Genomic DNA, 22,139 nt, shown 5'->3' with positions numbered 1-22,139 from the left:
GGAAGCTAATGACTTTATGAGAAATTAGGAAACAGTGAAACAAAACCAAAAGCATGAAAAAATAGAAGACAATGTGAAATGTCTCATTGGAAAACAACTGACCTGGAAAACAGATCCAGGAGAAATAGCTTTTTTAAAATTTTTATTTTTTCCAATTACATATAAAAGATAAGTTTTCAACATTCATTTTTTGTAAGATTTTGAGTTCCACATTTTTCTACCTCCCTCCTCCACTTGAAAGTGAGTAACCTGATATAGATTAAACATGTTAAACAACATGTTAAATACATATTGTGACTAGTCACATTTAGAACAAAAGGGGAAAAAATCATGAGAAAAAAATTAAAAAGTGAAAATAGTAATTTTTCTTCTATTTTCAGACCAAAGTTCTTTCTCTGCAGGAGAGATAATTTAACAATTATCAAATTATCTGAAAGCCATTTCAAAAAAAGAGTCTAGACATTATTTTTCAAGAAATTATAAAGGGAAAACTGCTCTAATACTCTAAAACCAGAGGATAAAATAGTCCTTGAAAGAATCCACTGACCACATCCTGAAAGAGACCCCAAAATAAAAACTCCAAGGAATGTTGTAGCCAAATTCCAAAATTATCCCAGTTCAAGAAAGAAACACAGAGCTAAATAGCTTCAACATTAAAGACAAAAGGATCTGGAATATGACTTTAAGAAAGGCAAAGGAATTTGGATTACAAGTAAGAATCAACTACCTAGCAAAACTGAGCATCATCTTTCAGGATGAAAAAAAATGGACACAATGAAACATAGAACTTTCAAACTTTCCTGATTAAAAAGACCAAAATCGAACACATTCCAGAGACATATAAAAAAGTAAACAGAAAAGAGAAAAAACAATCTTATTCAATAAGATTAAATTGTTTATATCCCTACATGGGAAGATAATAATTCTAACTCTTGAGAGCTATATTTCTATTAGACAATTAGGAGTATACCTAGACATGTGGGTATAGCTTGATTATGATGTGATGATATTAAAAAAACAATTAAGACATGAAAAAAGGATACTGGGAGAAGGGGGAGGCAGAATAGGGTAAATCATATCTCATGATGAGGCACAAAGGACCTAATATATAGTAGGAGAAAAGGGAGAACTGATTGAATCATATTCTTAACAGATTTGGCTCAAAGAGGGAATAACATAGGCTCCCAATCTTACCCTACAGGGAAATAGGAGAGGAAGGGGAAAGAAAAGGGAAGAAGGTGGGGCTGATAGAAGGGAAGGCAAGAAAAGGCAATAGAAGGGAAGGCAAGAAGGGAAGGAAGAAAAAAAAGGTGACATAGAAGGGAGGACTGCTTGAGGAAGGTGGTACTTAAAAACAAAATACTGGTGAGGAGAGAGGGTGAAAGGAGAGAGAAAAATATAAATGGGGAAAAATAGGATGGAGAGAAATAGTAATCATAACCGTGAATGAAAATTAAATGAATTCTCCCATAAAATGCAAGCACATAGCAGGGTGGATTAAAAATCAGAATCCTACAATATGTTGTTTATAAGAAACACATTTTAAATAGCAAGATACCCACAGAGCAAAGGTAAAAGACTGGAACAGAATAAATTATGCTTCAGTTGAAGTAAAAAGAGCAGGAGCAGAAATCCTGATATCAAAGAAAAATTAAAAATAGATATAAAAGTCATCATAGAAAATGAAGTATTAAACATCTATGCACCAACTGGTATAGTATCCAAATTCTTTTTTTTTTTAGTATACAAATTCTTAGAGGAGAAATTTGAAGCAAGTTACAGGAAGAAATAAGACAGCAAAACACTACTAGTAGGTGATCTTAACCTCCTTCTCTCAGAATTCAATAACTCTAATAACAAAATAAACAAGAAGATAAGGAGGTAAATAGAATTTTAGAAATGTTAGATATGATACCTCTGGAGAAAACTGAATGGGGATAGGAAGGAATATACCTTTTCTCAGTGGTACATGGCACCTACACAAAAACTGACCATGTCCTAGGGCATAAATCACAATAAAATTCAGAAAGACAGAAACATTAGATGCATCTTTTTCAGATCAGGATGCAATAATAATTATATGTATTAAAGAGCCTTGGAGAGATAAATTGAAAATTATTTGGAAACCAAACAATCTAATCCTAAAGAATGAATGTGTCAAAAACAAATCAAAGAACTAATAATTTCATCCAAGAGACTGACAATAATGAGACAACATCCCAAAACTTATGGAATGCAACCCAAGTAGTTCTTAGGGGAAATTTTGTATCTCTAAATTCTAACATGAATAAAATAAAGATATCAATGTAACATAACTAAAAAAGCTAAAAAAGAACAAATTAAAATCCACCCAATTAAGCATCAAATTAGAAATCTTGAAAATCAAAGGAGAAATTAATAAAATTGAAAGTAAGAAAACTATTGTACTAGTTTTCTTACTTTCAATTTTGGTTTTGTGGTTTTATGAATCCCCCCCCACAACAAAACAGACATTCTAGAACCAGAGGGTAACACAGAAATTGAAATGATTCAAAATGATTCACCCATTACCTCCTGAAAGAGATTCCAAAATGAAAACTCTCAGGCATATTATAGTCAAATTCCAGAGCAATCAGGTTAAGAAGAAAATATTGCAAGCAAACAAAAAAGAAACAATTAAAATATCAGGGAGCCACACTCAGGATAGCATGAGATTTAGCAACTTCTATATTAAAGGACTGGAGAACTTGGGTTATGATATTCCTGATGGCAAAGGTAAGATTACATCTGAGAATCACCTACTCAGCAAAAATGGATATTATCCTTCAGGAGAAAAAAATAGACATTTAATGAAATAAGGGCTTTTAAGTTTTCCGGATGAAAAAAACAACAGAATAGAAAATTTGATTTTCAAATATAAGACTCAAGAGAAGTGCAAAAGGGTAAGCAGGAAAGGAAAATCATAAGGGACTTAATAAGGTTAAACTGTTGATATTCCTACATGAGAAGATGTTACTGGTAACTCCTAAGAACTTTCTCATATAGAAAGAGGGCACAGGTGTGAGTTGAATAGGAAGGGATGATAGCTAAAAAAAATAAAATTAAGGGTAAGAGAGGAATATATTGGGAGAAAGAGAAAGGGAGAAGTACAATGGAATAGAATATCTAACACAAAAGAGGTGAGAAAAAGCTTTTACAGTGGAGGGGAAGATGGGGGAAATGAGTGAACTTTACTCTCATCAGAACTGACTCAAAGAGGGAATATACTCAATCATTTGGGTATAGAAACTTATCCTATAGGAAAGTAGGAGGGGAATAGGATAGGGGTAGATATAAGGGAGGGCAGAGTGGAGGAGGGAGTAGCCAGAGGCAAAACACTTTTGAGGAGGGACAGGATGAAAGGAGAGAGAGAGAATAGAATAAGGGGGGGGAGGGGAATAGGAGGAAGAGAAACAGAAATTGTGCAAAAAATTTTTAAGCCAATTTCTTTTATAAAGTCTTCATTTCTCAGATATGGAAAACTGAATCAAATTTGTAAAAATAAGAAAAATTCCCCAATTGATAAATGATCAAAAGATATGAACAGTTTTCAGATGAAGCAATCAAGTTATCCATAGCCACATAAAATAATACTCTAATTCACCATTGATTGAAGAAATGCAAAGTAAAACAATTCTGAGGTACTGCCTCATACCTATTAGATTGGCTAAAAGGACAGGGGAAAAAATGACTAATGTTTGAGGGAATGGATTAAATGAGACATTAATGCATTTTTTTAAAAAAGATTTTATTTGAGTTTTACAATTTTTCCCCTAATCTTGCTTCCTTCCCCCACACCCCATAGAAAGCAGTCTGTTAGTCTTTACATTGGTTCCATGGTATACACTGATCTAAGTTGAATGTGATAAGAGAGAAATCATATCCTTTAAGGAAGAAAAATAGATACAAATATGAGACACAAAATTACATAAGGTAATAGGTTTGTTTTTTCTAAATTAAAGGTAATGGTCTTTGATCTTTGTTCAAACTCCACAATTCTTTCTCTGGATACAGATGGTATTCTCCATTGCAGGTACCCCAAAATTATGTCTGATTGTTGCACTGATGGAATGAGCAAGTCCATTAAGGTTGCTCATCACCGCCATGTTGCTATTAGGGTGTACAATGTTCTTCTGATTCTGCTCATCTTGCTCAGTATCAGTTCATACATTAATGCATTTTTGGTGAAGTTGTTGACTGATTCAACCATTCTATAGAGCAATTTGGAACTATGGTCAAAAGGCTACAGAATCATGCATATCCTCTGACCTAATTCTTTTAGGTTTGAATCTCCAAAGAAATGAAAAACAAAAAGAAAAAGTACTTATATGTAATAAATATTTATAACAGCTTTTTTCTGGAGGCAAAGAATTAGAAATTGAAGGGATGCCCAAGAAATTGGGGAACAGCTAAATAAAGTAATGGAATGTGATTATGATGAAATACTTTTTTTCTATAAGAAATGATGAACAGGATGCTATCGGAAAAATATGGAAAGACTTATATGAATTTATGCAAAGTGAAATGGACTAGGGGCAACTAGGTGGTGCAGTAGATAGAGCACCAGCCCTGGAATCAGGAGGACCTGAGTTCAGATCTGACCTTATACACTTGATACCTAGCTATGTGATGGTAGACAAGTCACTTAATCCCATTGGTCCACCAAAAAAGTAAAACATACTGTGTACAGAGTAATACTGTGAGATGATCAGCTGTGAATGACTTATTCTCAGCAATGCAATGATCCAAAACAACTCTGAATGATTTATGATGAAAAATATTATCCATTCTCAAAGAAAGAACTGATGGTGTCTGAATACAGATTGAGGCATACTTTTTTATTTTATTTTTCTTTAATTCATTTAATATTTTATTTTCCTCCAGATACATGTAAAAACAACTTTTAACATTCACTTTTATAACATTGAATTCCAAATTCTCTCCCTTCCTTCCTCCCCTCTCCCCACCCCATTGATTTGATATTGGTTATGCAATTGGTTATGCAATAATCATGCAAATCATTTCCATTAAAAGTCTTGTGAAAGAAAATGTTGACAAAAAATTCTCAGGAACAATATAGTTTTAAAAAAAATAAGTATGTTTCAGGCTACATTCTGGAGTATGACAAATCTTTCCTGGTGACTTTCTAAGTTGTCTTTGCCTCAAAAATTGTTTCACTTCATCTTTTTGAGGATTCTGCTGCTCTAGAATTTCTTTAGAGTCATTATTAAAAAGTATTTGAATTTTTTTTTAGGTTTTTGCAAGGCAAATGGGGTTAAGTGGCTTGCCCAAGACCACACAGCTAGGTAATTATTAAGTGTCTGAGACTGGATTTGAACCCAGGTACTCCTGACTCCAGGGCTGGAGCTTTATCTACGCCACCTAGCTGCCCCATATTAAAAAGTATTTTAAAAGATCTGGGGGGAGAGCTCAGGTGAGTTCTAGTCTTTACTTTGCCATCTTGGCTCTACCCTGCTTATCTTTATTTTTCTTGGTTTGAGTTTTTTTTTCCTAGCTTGACTTCTATGGAAATGTTTTGCATGACTACTCATGTATATCCTCTACTGGACTTTTTCCCCTATTAATGAGGGTGTGGTGGAAGAAAGGGTGGGGGAGAATTTGGAATTCAAAGTTTTTTGGGTTTTTTTGTTTTGTTTTGTTTTTGCAAGCCAATGGGGTTAAGTGACTCGCCCAAGGTGACACAGCTAAGTAGTTATTAAGTGTCTGAGGGCAAATGTGAACTCAGATCCTCTGGAATCAGATGCCCCTAGAACATAAAGTTTTACACTTGATCCTAGACAAAAGGCTGAGAAACGATGGGGCATAAAGTTTTAAAAATAAATGTTAAAAATTTTTTTTTTCATGTAACTGGGGAAAAATAAAATGCTAACTAATTTTTTTTAGAATCTCCAAAAATATCAGAATATGTTCCAAAAAAGCTCAGGTCCTCAAGTCCCAGCTTAAGTCCCATCTCCTTCTAGAAGCCTTTTCTAATGCTCCTTAACCTTAACCTTTCCTTTTAGAACTATCTGGAATTGATCCTTTCAGAGCCTGGGCATACTTGTTTGCATGCTGTCTTTCCCATTAGGTTGGCACAGAGCTGGCGCATAGTTGCTTCCAAGTTGTCTTGTGCCTTTCTTTGGCTCCTCAGAGCTTGGCACCGGTCTGGCACGTTGTGGTTGCCGCCCATTTGGGGCTTTCCTGGCAGAGATACTTTAGCGTTCTGGGTCTGTCATTGCTTTCTCCTGCCCATTTGAGGGATGAGGAAACTGGGGCGGATAGGGTTAAGTGACTTGCCCAGGGTCACGCAGTGACCTCGGACCCGGCTGTCGGGATGGCATCAAGCAGGCGCTTAACAAATGCTCATTGCGTCTGGTTTTCATTTAGCTAGCTGCCATTTGCGGGTCTCCCTGCGGGCGCTTAGGCGGTGAAGGCGGACATGCGGGAGAGGCTAACTTAACCAGAACCCAGAAGCGCCAAGGCCCTCCCGACATGTGGACGTGACCCACCTCATGGAAGGGGCCGGGCAGAGCCCCTCGTCTGGCCCGAACGTTCCGCACATGATCGCCGCTTTTCGGAAGAAGCCATTAGATAGGCGGGTGCCTACACAACGACCTTCTCAAAATGGTGGCCCGGGGAGGTCGACACGTCACTTCCGTCCTGGCGAAATATATAAGCGGCAGGATTTCCGCTTTCGCTCCTTTCCGGCGGTAAAGATCTCCCCGTGCCAACATGCCTGTGAGTTGCCCGGGCTCCGGCGGAGCCCTGTTCCGCCCGCCTCGGATCGGTTCTGGCCTCCGGAGGGTCCTCCGGTTACGGCTCCTCAGACCACCTTAGCTATGGGGCGGCCGCGGGTGCCCCGTGCCAGGAGGGAGGAGGCCGGGTCTCAACATGGCGGCCGCTGCCTACTTCCCCCCCCCCCGGAGGTCACTAATCTGTCCCTCTCCGCTCCTCGCAGCTCGCCAAAGACCTCCTGCACCCCTCTCCCGAGGAGGAGAAGCGGAAGCACAAGAAGAAACGCCTGGTGCAGAGCCCCAATTCCTATTTCATGGACGTAAAGTGCCCCGGTGAGGTCATCCGCGGCTTGGCGCCGCGTGGTCCGCCCCCCCCCCCGCGCTCGTCACGCGCCCCGGACCCCCAGATGCCCCTTCCCGGGGGGTGCCCACCCAGAGAGCTGGCAGAATACGCAGCTTCCAAGGGCTCGGCCTTGCGGGGGAGGCCGGGCTGGGCAGGGCTGGCCGGGCACTCGGCCCTCTCTACTTTCCTAATTCCTGTTCTCTTGAGGGCACTGAGCTGCGGCTCGTCCCCACCTCAAAATTGGGCAAACTTTTTAGGGCTTGGGGGTTCTCGGCCTGCTTTTCGTCTCTGCTGCTTTTTAAAAGTTTACACCCACTTGCAAATGCAAAATTACTTCTTGTGCTATTAATCAGGCCGCCGTGCCTGTGGGTGAGGGAAGGTGGTAGGATGTGTGTGTTTTAAACCATTGCTATGTTCCTTCCAGGGTGCTACAAAATCACCACGGTCTTCAGCCACGCACAGACAGTGGTTCTCTGTGTCGGATGCTCCACTGTGCTCTGTCAGCCCACTGGAGGAAAGGCAAGACTTACAGAAGGTTAGTGCTGAAGCTGTGTGGTGGTGCTTTCTGAAATGGGTGGATTTTGATGAATTCTGTGATAAGCAGATAAGAAAATTGTGATTGACAGCTTCACTTGAAAACCTTGTTGTAAGCTAAGTTAGACTTTCCCTTGGACTTTTCAAAGGAAAGAAGGGAATAGAGTACTTTTAAGTTAGATATGTGAAGAGGTTGGGTCAAGGCCAGGGAAAAAGTAAGTTGTTTGAGGTGGTTGTGATTTTTTAAAAAAAATGGTTAAAAGGGGTTTTTCAGCTGCACAGCTACCCCCTTTATCTCAACTTGGCTTTTTTCTACTTTATCCAGTCTTTTTTTCCTTCCACCCCTAACTCTGGGTTTTCCTTCTCCAGCTCATTTTACAGCAGTAGGGGTGACTTGCCCAGAGTTACACAGCCTAGTGAGAGGTCTGTTAGATGTTTTTGTCATGCATTTCTGAAGATCCTGACATCAGGGAGGGGTGATACGATAAGCATATGAATTGGATTTCAGGGAGGGGGTACTGTGCCTGGAAGTCACCAGTCTTAATTCCTCCTCCAGTCCTCTGGGTCCAGAGGCCAGATATGAATCAGGATGACTGGAGATGGCCCTGGATAGAGGCTGTCAGGGTTAAAAAGACTTGCCCAAGGTCACATGTCACTAATAAGAATCAAGTGTCTGAGGTTGGATTTGAACTCCTGGCCAGCACTCTATCCACTACCCCACCTAGCTGCCCCTGAGAAGGCATTGAAGTGGGTAAATTTATCTTTTGATGGTAACTAAAATGACAAGTAACAGTTTACTCCCTCTCTTCCAGGATGCTCCTTCAGACGGAAGCAGCACTAATAACTGAATCAAGATGAATGACGGACTGTAAAAAATAAAAGAAATTTGATAATTTTGTTTACTGTCTTTCTTGAATTTGGTGAGGGTGGCCTCATCAATAGTAAACAATAAGGACTAGAAAAGTTTAAAGCCTGCAACATTGTTTATGAGAAGCACTAGATCTCCTTTTATCAGAATGAATTTATCTTATTTTCAAGAACTGTACACTTCCTACTTGGTTCCATAAATCTTTGTATAAAACAAGTAATAAAAGTAGATTTGAAGGGGAGCTGGAGGGTTAAGCCAGTAAGAGAAAACATTAACAGCAGTTTTGATCACTTTATTTGTAGTTTTCACCACTGCCTTGATGAGAGGCAGTTGCTGCTTGGCCTGAGTACTCCCAACCCCCAAATGTTTAGCTAGTTTCAGGTATGGATTAATGTCTCACACTCCATAACCAGTACTGCAACCTGCCTGGAGCAAGTGGAGCTTGTGGACTCATGAATGGAGGATTTGTAGGATAAGAGTAACCTAGGAAAGGAAAGGGTAAGAGCTGAAGAGTTTGATTTTTACAATAATTGAAGAAAAAGTCCTGAAAGTAAAATTACCTGGCTGTGTAGTTCCTGGGGTTGGCACATAAACAACTGGAACTGTCTGTATTCTGTTGAGGAAGGCATTGTATGCTGGAATAATGAGAATGAGCAGTCAGGGAAACTTGGGAGTAGTATCCAAGAAATAGAATGGAAGTGGGGGATTGAAGGTCTTTCTGATAAGAGTTCTGTTTCGGGTGAGGCTGTAATTTTGAACACACTGAGAAAAAGGAGCACTTAGTATGAAACTATAGTGATAGGTTTTTAATATTTAGGGGCTTAACTGAATATTTGGAATTAAGTGGGTGCTCTGCATTAGGTAGCCAAAAATACATCAAAATTTTATTAAACTACGGGGTGGCTAGGTGGCCTGGTGGATAAAGCACCGGCCCTGGAGTCAGGAGTACCTGGGTTCAAATCTGGTCTCAGACACTTAATAATAATTACCTAGCTGTGTGGCCCTGGGCAAACCACTTAACCCCATTCGCCTTGCAAAAACCTAAAAAATTTTTTAAACTAAAAAGTATCCTGATTCTCTAGGATTTCCTAAAATCTGGCTCAATCCCACTTGAAATGGGTAGAAAAAACATGAGGTCCTGGTGTGTGCTATGACTTACAAAGAGGTCAGTCCAGTAAAAAAAAAGTGCTTGTTAGAACATTCCCTGAGACTGGGATACAAAGAAAAGCAAAAAATAAAATACTGAAGATTTGAACCTATGTCTCCAGGACTTCCTGCCAATTATTGCTTGTTACTTGCATATAATAGAAGTTAAAAAATGCTTTAACATCTTTCTGCTATGAAGGTCTGCAGAGGTCTAAATAAGTAGATGAGGCAATTTTCAGCTTTTGAGTGGAACAAAGATGCTACTAAAAGGTAATATCTGGGACAACTGGGAGTGGTTTGAGTAAAACAAGTCATGTCCAATTCTAGTCCCTGCCCCCCCCCCCCCAATACTCTAAAATAGTTGTTGAGGCATTTGGCTTTAAGCTAGTTAAACTGCATGCACTGTAGGAAACAATTATACCTTGCAATCAGGGATTATCTTTTTTTTTTTTTTTTTAGGTTTTTGCAAGGCAAATGGGGTTAAGTGGCTTGCCCAAGGTCACACAGCTAGGTAATTATTAAGTGTCTGAGACCAGATTTGAACCCAGGTACTCCTGACTCCAGGGCTGGTGCTTTATCCACTGTGCCACCTAGCCGCCCCCAGGGATTATCTTCAGAAAATTACTTGTGGGTTGGGGGATTGTCAGGGATCAAAGCTAATAAGTATCTTAAGGTCAACTCCAGTTCTTCTGACTCCAGGGTGGTACTCTTATCTACTTGAATACCTAGCTGCCCCAAACTTTACTATTTTTAAACAATTTGAATGGGGAATGGCAAAGTTTAATTAATCCTTTGATTTACTCACCTAGGAAAATGATAGCTGTTGATGCAAGAACAGCAAAAGAGGTAAAGAGAAGAATTTGATAAGACCCAATCAACTGCTGTACAACACCTGAATCTTCACAGTGCTCTAAATGTAGGAGTAAAAGAAAATCAGATTTTTAAAAAATTTGAGCATAGTTGGTATTTAATCCTTATGGAGCCTATAATCTAATAAATGTTTTGATGCTTAAGATACATAAACATAATTAATGAATTTAAAATATCAGATCTGGTTTGAAAATCAAATGGATAGAAAGGATTGGGACTTGGATCCCCCTTAGCGCAGTCATGTATAGTAAACTTTTCTGCAAATTCACCCAATTGATCCATTCCAAAAGTCACATTAAGGTGTTCATTCCCTAGTACTTTAAGGTGGCATGGCAAATGGGAGAATTACTCATGATTGCAATTCTATAAACACTGAATACTTCTGTGAGAAGCACTGTTAGGTATTTAAAGGAATTAAAAAATGAGGGGGTGGCTAGGTGGCGCAGTGGATTCAGGAGTACCTGAGTTCAAATCCGACCTCAGACAATAATTACCTAGCTGAGTGGCCTTGGGCAAGCCATTAACCCCATTGCTTTGCAAAAAACAAAACAAAACAAAACTTAAAAAAATGAGTAAAATGGGGTCCCAGCCATTCAGACATTATATTCTAACTTGTCTCATTTCCATTTGCACCTATTTCTTAACTACTATTGAGATCACAAAGCAACTAGGTTAACTAGTGAAGAGCACACTGGACTTGTGAAATTGGGCTTTAGTTCTAGCTATAGGACCATCATCAGAACTTGAATGGCCTCCAAGCAGATTACTGGGCAGGCTATTTTAAGGGACAGAAGATATCCCTCTGGGTTGTTCAATTATTTCAGTTGGTCTAACTTTTTGTGACGGGCTTTTTTGGCAGAGATACTGGAGTACTTAGCCATTTCCTTCCTCAGTTCGTTATACAGATAGAGAAAATGAGGCAAACAGGATTAAATGACTTGTCCCACTATTAACTTTTCTATTATTGTTATTATAATAACTATTAATGTTATCTTATTATGTAATTTTGCTATCTCTTATACTTTATGTTTCTTCCCTTAAGGATATGATTTCTCTCTCATCACATTCAATTTGGATCAATGTATACCATGGAAACAATGTAAAGACTGGCAAATTGCCTTCTGTGGGGGGGTGGGGGGAGGGAAGTAAGATTAAGGGAAAAATTGTAAAACTCAAATAAAATAAAAGGAAAAATAAATAAAATCTTTTAAAAAATGACTTGTCCATGGTCAAACAACTAGTATCTGAGGTCCCATTTGAACTCAGAAAGATGAGCCTTTCTGATTCCAGGCCATCATTCTATTCTAGCTTAAATAGTAAATAATATACAAAAAGATGTAAAAACTTGTCAGGCATATAAACATAAAACAGCATAACTAAGTGAAGACTTGTACCGATCTGGGGCAAGTGGGGGCCGCCCACAAAATCCTTTATAAGTGAAGGAAGTTTACTTGAAAAAAAGGTTCATGAAATGCTGGCTTATCACTGTGGCTCTTGGGTATGTTTCTTTTTACTTATAAGTGGGAATAACATGTTCCCATAGACAATAGGATAGCATTTGGATTAGATTAAAATTTCTGTTAGCACAAGTTAAGCGAAATGGAAATTTTGGCCTCAGCTTCTCTAAAAACAGGAATCTCATAAAGGGTTTCAGAAAATTACCTACTATGCTGGATTTCTCTATCACTGCCCTCACTGGCACAGACTCTCTCTGGCCTGTCAGCATACAGGAGATGTTGATGAAAACCAGAGCTGCCATCTGCTGGAGTGATGTGAAGTTGACAACCTGAATTGGGAAGATGGCCAGTCCTGGGATGAGGGGTGATCTCTTATGAGGAGAGACCACCAGGAGAGAGGAGCTAGGGAGGACCTGGAAGAGAAAATAAAGTAGCTCTTATTTGAAGAAAAAATTCAGAAATATTTCATGTTCCAAACCTCTACACATCCACAGCAATGCTGAGAGGAGGATTCTAAGGAGACCCAGGAGCCAGCTCTGGGTCATTGTAAGACTAAAAATGAGTTTTCTTGCATGTAAAAGGGGAACACTGATGGTCGTCTCTCCTTCTCAGTTCCTCATTACATAGAGGTGAATAACTAGTCATATTGGCTATATACAAAATACTGGAGGAATTCTACATGAAAGGAAACTGAGTCCCAGAGTATAGGATAGCAATGGTCAGTGATGTTAAAATCTTGGTCACTAACCCTCCTATGGGGCCCCAAGCCCCCATACCACCACCCCTTAGGCCCAGCATCCACCTAGTCCTATGGTCCTGGACAGGTCATCCAATCCCAGCCCCTTGCAAAAAGTTAAAAAGAAAATGTGTTATATTTGACCACTCTCCCCCCATGGTCCACCCTCTCCTTCATTCACATCCCCACCCCTTCCCCCTGTCCCCCCGCCTCTCTCCTTCTTACTCCAGATGCCTATACCCCATTGAGTATATATGCTGTTTCCTCTTCTAGCCACCTCTGATGAGAGCAAAGATTCCCGCATTCCTCCTTGCCTTCCCCCTTCCATATCATTGCAATAGCTCATTGTAATAAAGAAAAATCTTATTATATGAAATATCTTGGCCTATTCCCCCTCTCCTTTTTCTTTCTCCCATTACATTTCCTTTTTTTCTATTGACTCCATTTTTACACCATATTTTATCTTCCAATTCAGCTTTCTCCTGTGCTTCATCTATAAAATCTCCTTCTACCTGCTCTGTTAATTGAGAAGGTTCATATGAGTATCATCAGTGTCATTTTTCTATACAGGAATACATGCAGTTCATCATCATTAAGTCCCTCATATTTTCCCCTTCTCCTCCAATCTCTATGCTTCACCTGAGTCCTGTAACTGAAGATCAAACCTTCTGTTCAGCTCTGGCCATTCCAACAGGAACATTTGAAATTCCCCTGGTTCATTGAAAGTCCATCTTTTTCCCCTGGAAGAGGACATTCAAGTTTTTCTGGGTAGTTGATTCTTGGTTGCATTCCAAGCTCTTTTGCATTCCAGTATATTATATTCCAAGCCCTATGAGCTTTTAATGTAGTTGTTGCTAAGTCCTGTGTGATCCTGACTGCAGCGCCACGGTATTTGAATTGTGTCCTTCTGGCTGCTTGTAATATTTTGTCTTTGACTTGGGAGTTCTGGAACTTGGCTATAATATTCCTGGGGGTTTTTGGGATCTCTTTCTTGGGGAGATCGGTGGATTCTCTCCATTTCTATTTTGCCCTTTGCTTCTAGGATATCAGGGCAATTTTCCTGTAGTAATTCTTTGAAAATGATGTCAAGGCTCTTTCCCTGATCATGACTTTCAGCCATTCCAATAATTTTTAAATTATCTTTCCTAAATCTGTTTTCCATATCAGTTGTTTTTTCAGTGAGATGTCTCACATTTTCTTCTAATTTTTCATTCTTTTGGTTTTGAAGTATTGATTCCTGATTTTTCATAAATTCAGCAATCTCCTGGAGTTCTATTCTTTGATTGAAGGATTTATTTTCTTGGAGAGCTTTCTTATCTCTTTTTTCCATCTGGCCAATTCTGCTTTTTAGAGCATTCTTCGCCTCAATAACTTTTTGAACTGTTTTATCCATTTGACCTAAGCTGGTTTTTAGCATGCTATTTTCTTCAGCATTTTTTTGGATTTCCTTGACTAAGCTACCTACTTCATGTTCATGTTTTTCCTACATCTCTCTCATTTCTTTTCTCAGTTTTTCTTCTAACTCCCTCATTTGATTTTCAAAGTCTTTTTTGAGCTCTGTCATAGCCTGAGTCCAATTTATGTTTCTCTTGGAGTCTTTAGATGCAGGAGCTTGTGCTTCCTCATCTTCAGACTTGAGTATTTTGGTCCTTTTGGGCTCATAGGCAAAATATTTCTCAATGGTGTTCCTCTTTTTTCTCTGCTTGCTCATTTCCCCAGCCTAAGCCTGGTTTTGGGGTGCTTCCTGAGCTTTTGGGACACTCCCACAAGGATCTTAGTGTGTGAGGCTGTCCTCCCTCCTGGTCTGTGAATGACCATATGTGCTCCCCTCTGCCATGGGGCTCAAGGTGGGGGGGACCCTGCTCTTCTATGGGGGGGCCTAGACTGTGATCAGGATCTGAATGTGGTCAGAACCCCAGATCCTGTTCCAGGGGCAGAGGGCAGAACTCCCAGTCTCTCTTCACTCCCCTCCCTAGGTTCAATGGACTCATGCCCTGGGAGCGGTCCTGCTTACTGGCTCTGCCTGCTTCTGTTTCCTGGATCTGGACTGCTTGCTGTGTGCCCTGAGGGCTGAGCTTCATGTGCTCGCTCTGGCAGAGGTCCCCCCCACATCCCCCAAGTTGTGCCTGGTGCTCCCCTGGGCGTAGGTCAGACTCCCCCACTGCTGTGAGCTGCGGCTCCCAGCGCCCTGGGGCTGCCTCCAGGAGGCTGAAGTTCTTTCACTGTGCTGGGCCACCCCTCTGGTGGGCTGCTCCTCTGACTGGGGGGAGCAGAGCCTTTCTGCTCTTTTCCAGGTTACCTTGAGTAGGAGAACTGCCTCACTGGGTCCCTCTGTGGGTTCTGTCTCTCGAAAATTTAGTTAGAGTCCCTAGTTTTATGAGAGAGCACCTAAGACACAATCCTCTCTTGTCTTCATCTTGGCTCCACCCCTCCATTTCCTTGAATTATGAATACAGGCAACAAACTTACTCTTTTTTTTGGTGGGGGGGTTTGACTTGCCCAAGTTCACACTGCTAGGTTAATAAGTGTCTGAGGCTGGATTTGAACTAAGATCCTCTTTGACTCCAGGGCCAGCACTCTATCCACTACACCACCACCTAGCTACTACAAAACTATTGCTCTTAAACTGAGTAAAGAGTCCATGACTTCCGCCCCCCAAGACAAAACAGGAAAAAAAAGCCTATACTAAAGACTTCTTCTTCTTCTTCTTTTTTTTTTTTAGATTTTGGCAAGGCAAATGGGGTTAAGTGGCTTGCCCAAGGCCACATAGCTAGGTAATTATTAAGTGTCTCAGACTGGATTTGAACCCAGATACTCCTGACTCCAGGGGTGGTGCTTTATCCACTACGCCACCTAGCCACCCCAACTCTATACTTTTCAAACCCTTTCCATAGTAGTTACCTGGGTGAAGGGAATCAAGGTGAAAAAAAAAAAGATGGTGGAAATGATACCAAGAGAGCAAGGATATGCTGGGGTATGTAGAAGAGAAGAAAGTAGAAAAGGGTGATGGGGGGTATTCGAATAAATACAATCTCTGGGTTAGTCTCATTTGTATTATTGATACAAATAAGTCACCTAATCTATTTTTTCCCCTTTTGCAAAATGGAAAGAATAATTCCTGTCCCCATTTTACTTCATTTATAAAATGAAGGACTGAAGAGGAAAGAGTTAGACTTAGCCTGTTTATTTGCAGAACTAAAAGGAAGCAGGTAAATGTTTTTAATTAAAACTTTAAAAATGGTTCCAAAATGCTGATTTTAATAAATTGTTGAGGCTTGTGTTTGTAGAAATATCATATGAAATTGCTCAGAGAATGAAAGCTGAAAAATATTTAATACAACATTAAAATTAGTTATAAAAATCTTAGCAAAAATTCTGGTAAATTCTGAACTTCTTGTATTAGTAATCAGTCAATACTGCAAGAAGTCTCTAAATTCTATTTCATTCATCTCCTCCCTGCCTTCAGCTATTATTCTGCCTAATAGGAATGGGGCAGCACTAACCCATTCCAAGATCTTTAAGGCAGAATAGACAATTTCCCTTCAATAAATACAAGGAATGGAACTCTTGTGTTTAACCTTAGATACCCTAATTCAATTCTGACCTGATTACTGAGAAGATGAAGAACAATCACTTCACTACTCTTTCAGCTTAAGAAGCATAATTCCCCCAGGTTTTTCATCTCCAGGTACAAGTGTCCTTTAATATTTCTTTCCAACCCTTTAAAATATATGTGTCTATGGTAGATTATGGGGGCAGTTAGCATAGTGGATAGAGTACTCATCTTCCTGAGTTTAATTCTGACTTCAGACACTTATTAGCTGTGTGACCCTAGGCAAGTCATTTAACCCTATCTCCTCAGTTTCCTCATATGTAAAGTATGAGCAAGAGGAGAAAACTGCAAACTGCTCTAGTCTCTCTGCCAAGCAAAACCCAAATGAGGTGATGGAAGTCATACATGACTGAAAACAACTAAACAACAACAAATAGTTACACTTCACATTTTCACATCCTTTATATCTTTCAGCTGCAGATCCTAGAGCAGGGCACAGGATTCTAAAACAGAATGTAATGAGTAGATTTTCATGAATTCCTTTTGTCATCAGGACTATGAATATAGACCTTATTTTTAAACTTATTTCCCCTTCTATTTGACTCATCCCAAACATACCTCCAGTTTCTCTAAAACTCTGTCTACTCCCAGAACTCTTATCTCTCCAATGTCTTGTTTGCTGCTAAAAATCAATTCTGTCTGGTTGATGTAAAATGCAGGAATGAAGGGAATAAGGATTCTTTGCATGCCACTCTTGCTTCGCTCACTGATGAGAGAGGCCCACCCATAGACTGAAGTGTCAGCCACACTCAGGGCCTGAAGGAGTTCCTCCAATTGGGGTCGGACTGTGATTAGGCAGACATAAACACCTACAGAGAGAGGGAAACAGCAGGAATATTCACAAGACTTTTGGTCAGTTTGAAAGAGATGGATAGGAAAGCTAGCAGTAATAAACTTAGGAAAAGGAGAGAGAGGAGTTGGAAGGAATGAAAATTAAATCAGTATTGAGCACTTATTTCACGACATTGTGGACTAAACAAGGGAATATCAAACAAATAGAACATATGCACAAATGAACACATAAATGTGAAAATTATTGACAAATACTTAAAAAGCAACATATCAGCAAGGAAAGATTAATACAAACTGAGAATGTTGGAGTTAATGGAAGAAAGGCAGGCACTGAATTGGATTCTTAAACTTGAAAGGGATTTTAACTCATTTTTTCTCTTTGGCTCACACTACTATCTATTTTTTTGGTGGGAGTAAATATTTTTTCCAATTACATTTAAAGATACTTTTCAACATTCAATTTTTTTCTTCCAATCATTTTTTAAAATTTTGAATTTATTTATTTTTTAATTTTATAATTTTCCCCCCTAATCTAGCTTCCCTCCCCCAACCCAGAACAGAAGGCAGTTTTTATATTGTTTCCATGCTATAAACTGATCCAAGTTGACAAGTTGAATGTAATGAGAGAGAAATCATATCCTTAAGGAAAAAAAATTAGAAGAGATAAGATTGTTTACTTTTTTAAAAATTAAAGGTAATGATCTTTGGTCTTTGTTCAAACTTCACAATTCTTTCTCTGGATACAGATGGTATTCTCCATCGCAGATACCCCAAAATTGTCCCTGATTGTTGCATTGATGGAATGAGCAAGTCCATTAAGATTGATCATCACCCCCATGCTGCTGTTAGGGTATACAATGTTCTTCTGGTTCTGCTCATCTCACTCAGCATCAGTTCATGCAAATCCCTCCAGGCTTCCCTGAGTTCCCATCCCTCCTGGTTTCTAATAGAACCATAGTGTTCCATGACATACATATACCACAGTTTACTAATCCATTCCCCAATTGATGAACATTCATTCAATTTCCAATTCTTTGCCACCACAAACAGGGCTGCTATGAATATTTTTGTATAAGTGATGTTTTTACCCTTTTTCATCATCTCTTCAGGGTGATGATCAGCAGAACCAGTAGTGGTATTGCGCATTTTTATTGCCCTTTGGATGTAATTCCAAATTGATCTCCAGAAAGTTTGGATGAGTTCACAGCTCCACCAACAATGTATTAGTGTCTCAGATTTCCTACATCCCTTCCAACATTGATTTTTGTCCTTTCTGGTTATAACTGGCCAATCTGAGAGGTGTGAGGTGGTACCTCAGAGACAACATTCAATTTTTTATAAGGTTTTGAGTTTGAAATTTTTTCCTTCATCCCATCTTTCCATCCCCAAACTGCAAGCATTTCTACATTATTTTTATTGTGAAAAACAGAAAAGGAAAAGCCATAACAAACAAAAAAAAGTGAAAATAGTATGCTTTGATCTGCATTCAGACACCAAAATTCTGTCAATGGTACTATCACATTTGAGTTGGGCAGGTTCAAAAACTTCAGTGAGTCAAAGGTTTTTGACTCATCTTTTTCCTTTTGCCTTGATAGCCAATTAGTCATGAGGGCCTACTGATGATTTCTTCCAAAGGTTTCTTGACTTTTCCATAATTCAATGGTGGTATATTCCTTGGTGTACCGACTGCTTTCATGCCCATCAGCACTTCATTCTGTGAAATTTTTTTCCATGTCCTAAGAATTACCATCACTGTATTACTCCCCCTATCTGCCTTTTTGGCTCTTGCTTATCTGCTACCAAAAAGAGGCTAAAGCAAGTGAACAAATTGTCCTGATTCTACTGCAAATTTATATTATCTAATTTCAACTGAGCTTTTAGAGCAGTTATTCTCTATAGTCTCACCAATGTCCATTCCAAATCTCATGTATCCTTCTATTTCTCATTCTCAACTGTGAACTTTAAGTCCTACTTCACTAAAAAAAATTGAGGCCTTTCTCTGAAAGCTCCTCTTCTTATCTCACATTATCTTTGACTTTGTCCTCTACTATCCCTTTTTCTATTCCAGGATCTGATGAAGTTATGAATTTTCTTTTTGCCAAGACCACCTCATCTACATGTACTTTTGATCTTATATCTCTTCATCTTCATTAGCAGATCGTATCCTGTCTTTCTCCTTAAACTCTATCAGTTTATTCTCTTCTCAGTAGAAACATTCCCAAGCCTCCCCCATCCTTAAGAAATCCTCACTATTTCTACTGTCTTCTCTTTCTTATGTTGGTCTCATCCCTTTAAAAGGCTAAATTTAATGTCTCCACTTCCTCTTCTCTCACTGGCTTCTAAACCCTGCAAACTGGCTTCCTACCTCTTCCAATGAACAGTTTTCCCACTGCCCTTTGGGTCACCTGAAATTTTTATTCAAAATGAGATTTTGATGTATTCTAATTCATAGCTATATAGAGAATAATGTGGTAATATTGATGTTTTAATCGTGTGTGTGTGTGTGTGTGTGTGTGTGTGTGTGTGTAAGAGATCAATGAAAATACTGCACATTTTCCAAAATCTCTTTCTCCTATTCAATTTTGGACAGAGTACATTATCCATCTGCAGAAGCTTTTCAAGACAAATACACTGGTGAACTAATTCAACTGGATGCCAGTCCAAATCTGGGCACATTTTTTTAATTTGAAAGATGCCAGCAAAGCATTTATTGAGCATTTACTATGTGCTTGGGTAACAAACAATGAACAAACATTCTAACAGGGAAAGACAACATTCATAGGTGAGTGGTAATTGGGGGAGATACTCTGGCCTAGAGAGTTAAACAGATGGTAGATGAGATCATAGAAGAAGATTGACAGTCTTGGATTATGTTCCAGGGATGGTGGCACAATTTTTTTTAATGATTTTGGAACCTATAGAGTTGGAAATATTGAAAGGAATATTTCAAATATGAGGTAGGGTGAATCAAATTGAGATTTTAATAATCCATTTTCATTTTCCCTAGATAAATAATGAATTGGAGGTTAACAACACTGTCCATAAGCCTGGGAGGGCTCAGAGCAATGGAAGGGCAATTACTCTATGAACTTACAGGAGAGTAACATTTGGTGAGGAGTGGGAATATTATATTTGCTGGGAAAGCCTGAGCATATGCACTGAGTACCCTGATGGAGCCATCAGGTTGGTGACCTAGGGGCTTAGCAGTATTTAGTTATCAGAATGCATGATGCATATTCCATCCAAGATAGCTACATATCCAGTCCTGCCAGTGGTACTTTAGGAAAAATTGGAGTTTTGCATCAGACTGAATAATAATCAGGAATCATGAAAAACTACAGTAAACTACTATCCCAAAATTGCACAAAAGCTCAGTAGGGGGCCATTTGCAAAACCAGGGTCATTTTAGGCAAACAAACTGGCAGCTTCCCAGCATAATCAGAGATGGACCAGAAATATTAACAGCCTATAAGCCTTGTTTCTGGAAGTAGCAAAAATGGAACTTTCTTCCCTACCCTGACCAGAAAGATCCAGGGAGGTTTTGGTAGCATGTAAGTGTGGTAGAAAAAGGCTAAACCTGTAAACGACCTGGGCACCCAGGGATTCTGAGGCCCTGAGAACTCTGTTGAGAAGCCTAAGGAAGTTCTTCCATTAGCACCTACAAGAACTTGGGTAACTCACAGAAATACAGTAAGGAACTATGCAGTAAAGGGTAGGAAGGGCCTTAGGGCTTTTCCCATTTGAGGTCCTTTGACTCTGGGAGAGAAGACTTTCCTTCACCGGCCTTTTTCATTTTCTCTTCCATTTTTATGTGCAGGGAGTGAAGTTTCTGCCATTGGTTGGAATAATGAGACATAGGAATTCAAGAGATGAAAACCAGGTTGGACTTTATAGCTGCTATAGAATTGATGCTCCAGGGACCAAGCAATGATTTCATGTGTAGGGATCCCAGGCCAGCAGAAGGACTCATGCTTCAGTGATACCACATTTAGACAAGAACATGCTAAGGCCAATGCAATGTAGCACCAGGTTAAGCTTTAAATCTACTTCCCCTAAGACTGAAAATGGTGCTGGTAAAGATATGCTGCAAAGATATTGGAAGAAACGTTTGTACTCTTTTTGCTATATCATTGAAGTAAATATTCCTCTGTAAGAAGAAAAAAAATCCAGCACATTGAACCTTAAAGATCCAGGGACTCTGTCCTTAAGACACAAATTAAAGTTTCCTAGAACAAGAACAAGCAGGATCAATCACCTCGTCCAGGATCCTAATAGAAAACAATATCTGCCTTTGACACAAAGTCCCAATTCAGGAACTAAAATTGGAAGGATAGGTAAATCAACAAAGACACTGATCACTATACTATTAAAAAAAATACTATACATTTTGAGATGTCATTTAATAGCCAAAAGCTAGAATTTTTACTTCAAAGAAAAAAAAACTACTGTAAATATCTGCAAAGAAACAATTCAAGTACCAGGATCACCCAGAACTGGAGTTTTCACTATCAATATAAGAGGAGATGATCTAGGAATGGAATATAATATTCTGATTTTTTTTCTTTTTGGTTTTTGCGAGGCTGTAGGGTTAAGTGACTTGCCCAAAGTCACATGGCTAGCTAATTATTAAATGTCTGAGGTCATATTTGAACTCAGGTCTTCCTGACTCTAGGACTGGTGCTCTACCCATTGTGCAACCTAGCTACTCTGGAATATAATATTCTAAAAAAGCAAAAAATTGAGACTTAACAATCAAAAATAACTTACCATCCAAAGCGAAGTATAATCTTACTGAGGAAAAATAGACCTTAAATGGAATGGGGAACTTTTAAGCATTTCTGATGAAAAGACCATAACTGAGCAGGAACTTGAAAAGACAACACAAATCAAAAGAAACCTAGAAACCTAACTAGAGCACTGTAAGGGGTGGAAAGAAGAAACAAATATCTCTTCAGAATCTTACTGTATCCATGTTGACCAAAGAATGAGAAAAGCAGAGGATGAGGGGATGGCTAGTGTACTACTATA

General features: G+C 39.2%; 2 protein-coding genes across 7 annotated transcripts in view; one reads left to right on the top strand and one right to left on the bottom strand.

The window, feature by feature from the left end:
• The first annotated feature begins 6,648 nt into the window (after nt 1-6,648).
• On the top strand, nt 6,649-8,522 carry RPS27 (ribosomal protein S27). The gene is made up of 4 exons (XM_074223445.1): nt 6,649-6,756; nt 6,977-7,085; nt 7,520-7,630; nt 8,442-8,522. Exons 1-4 carry the CDS (start codon nt 6,751-6,753, stop codon nt 8,468-8,470), a joined length of 255 nt encoding a protein of 84 aa, XP_074079546.1. The 5' UTR covers nt 6,649-6,750; the 3' UTR covers nt 8,471-8,522.
• Nucleotides 8,523-8,774: 252 nt separating this feature from the next.
• NUP210L (nucleoporin 210 like) overlaps nt 8,775-22,139 on the bottom strand; it is a 115,253-nt gene continuing 101,888 nt past the window's right edge. For 5 of the 6 annotated variants that reach the window (XM_074223434.1, XM_074223430.1, XM_074223433.1 and 2 more), the window contains 5 exons: nt 16,878-17,128; nt 12,176-12,383; nt 10,449-10,553; nt 9,058-9,132; nt 8,775-8,980 (listed from right to left, as the gene is read on the bottom strand). In XM_074223434.1, the coding sequence (XP_074079535.1) occupies nt 8,886-8,980; nt 9,058-9,132; nt 10,449-10,553; nt 12,176-12,383; nt 16,878-17,128 (734 nt within the window). In that variant the 3' untranslated portion in view covers nt 8,775-8,885. Of the gene's footprint in view, nt 9,003-9,057; nt 9,133-10,448; nt 10,554-12,175; nt 12,384-16,877; nt 17,129-22,139 lie in introns of all 6 variants that reach the window. The other variant, XM_074223435.1, reaches the window with a different exon arrangement.

The sequence above is a fragment of the Macrotis lagotis genome, chromosome 2 (genome assembly GCF_037893015.1).
Source record: "Macrotis lagotis isolate mMagLag1 chromosome 2, bilby.v1.9.chrom.fasta, whole genome shotgun sequence".
Taxonomy (NCBI): Eukaryota; Metazoa; Chordata; class Mammalia; order Peramelemorphia; family Peramelidae; genus Macrotis; species Macrotis lagotis.
Note: the sequence above shows the minus strand (reverse complement) of the source record. Positions and strands in the feature narration are given on the sequence as shown.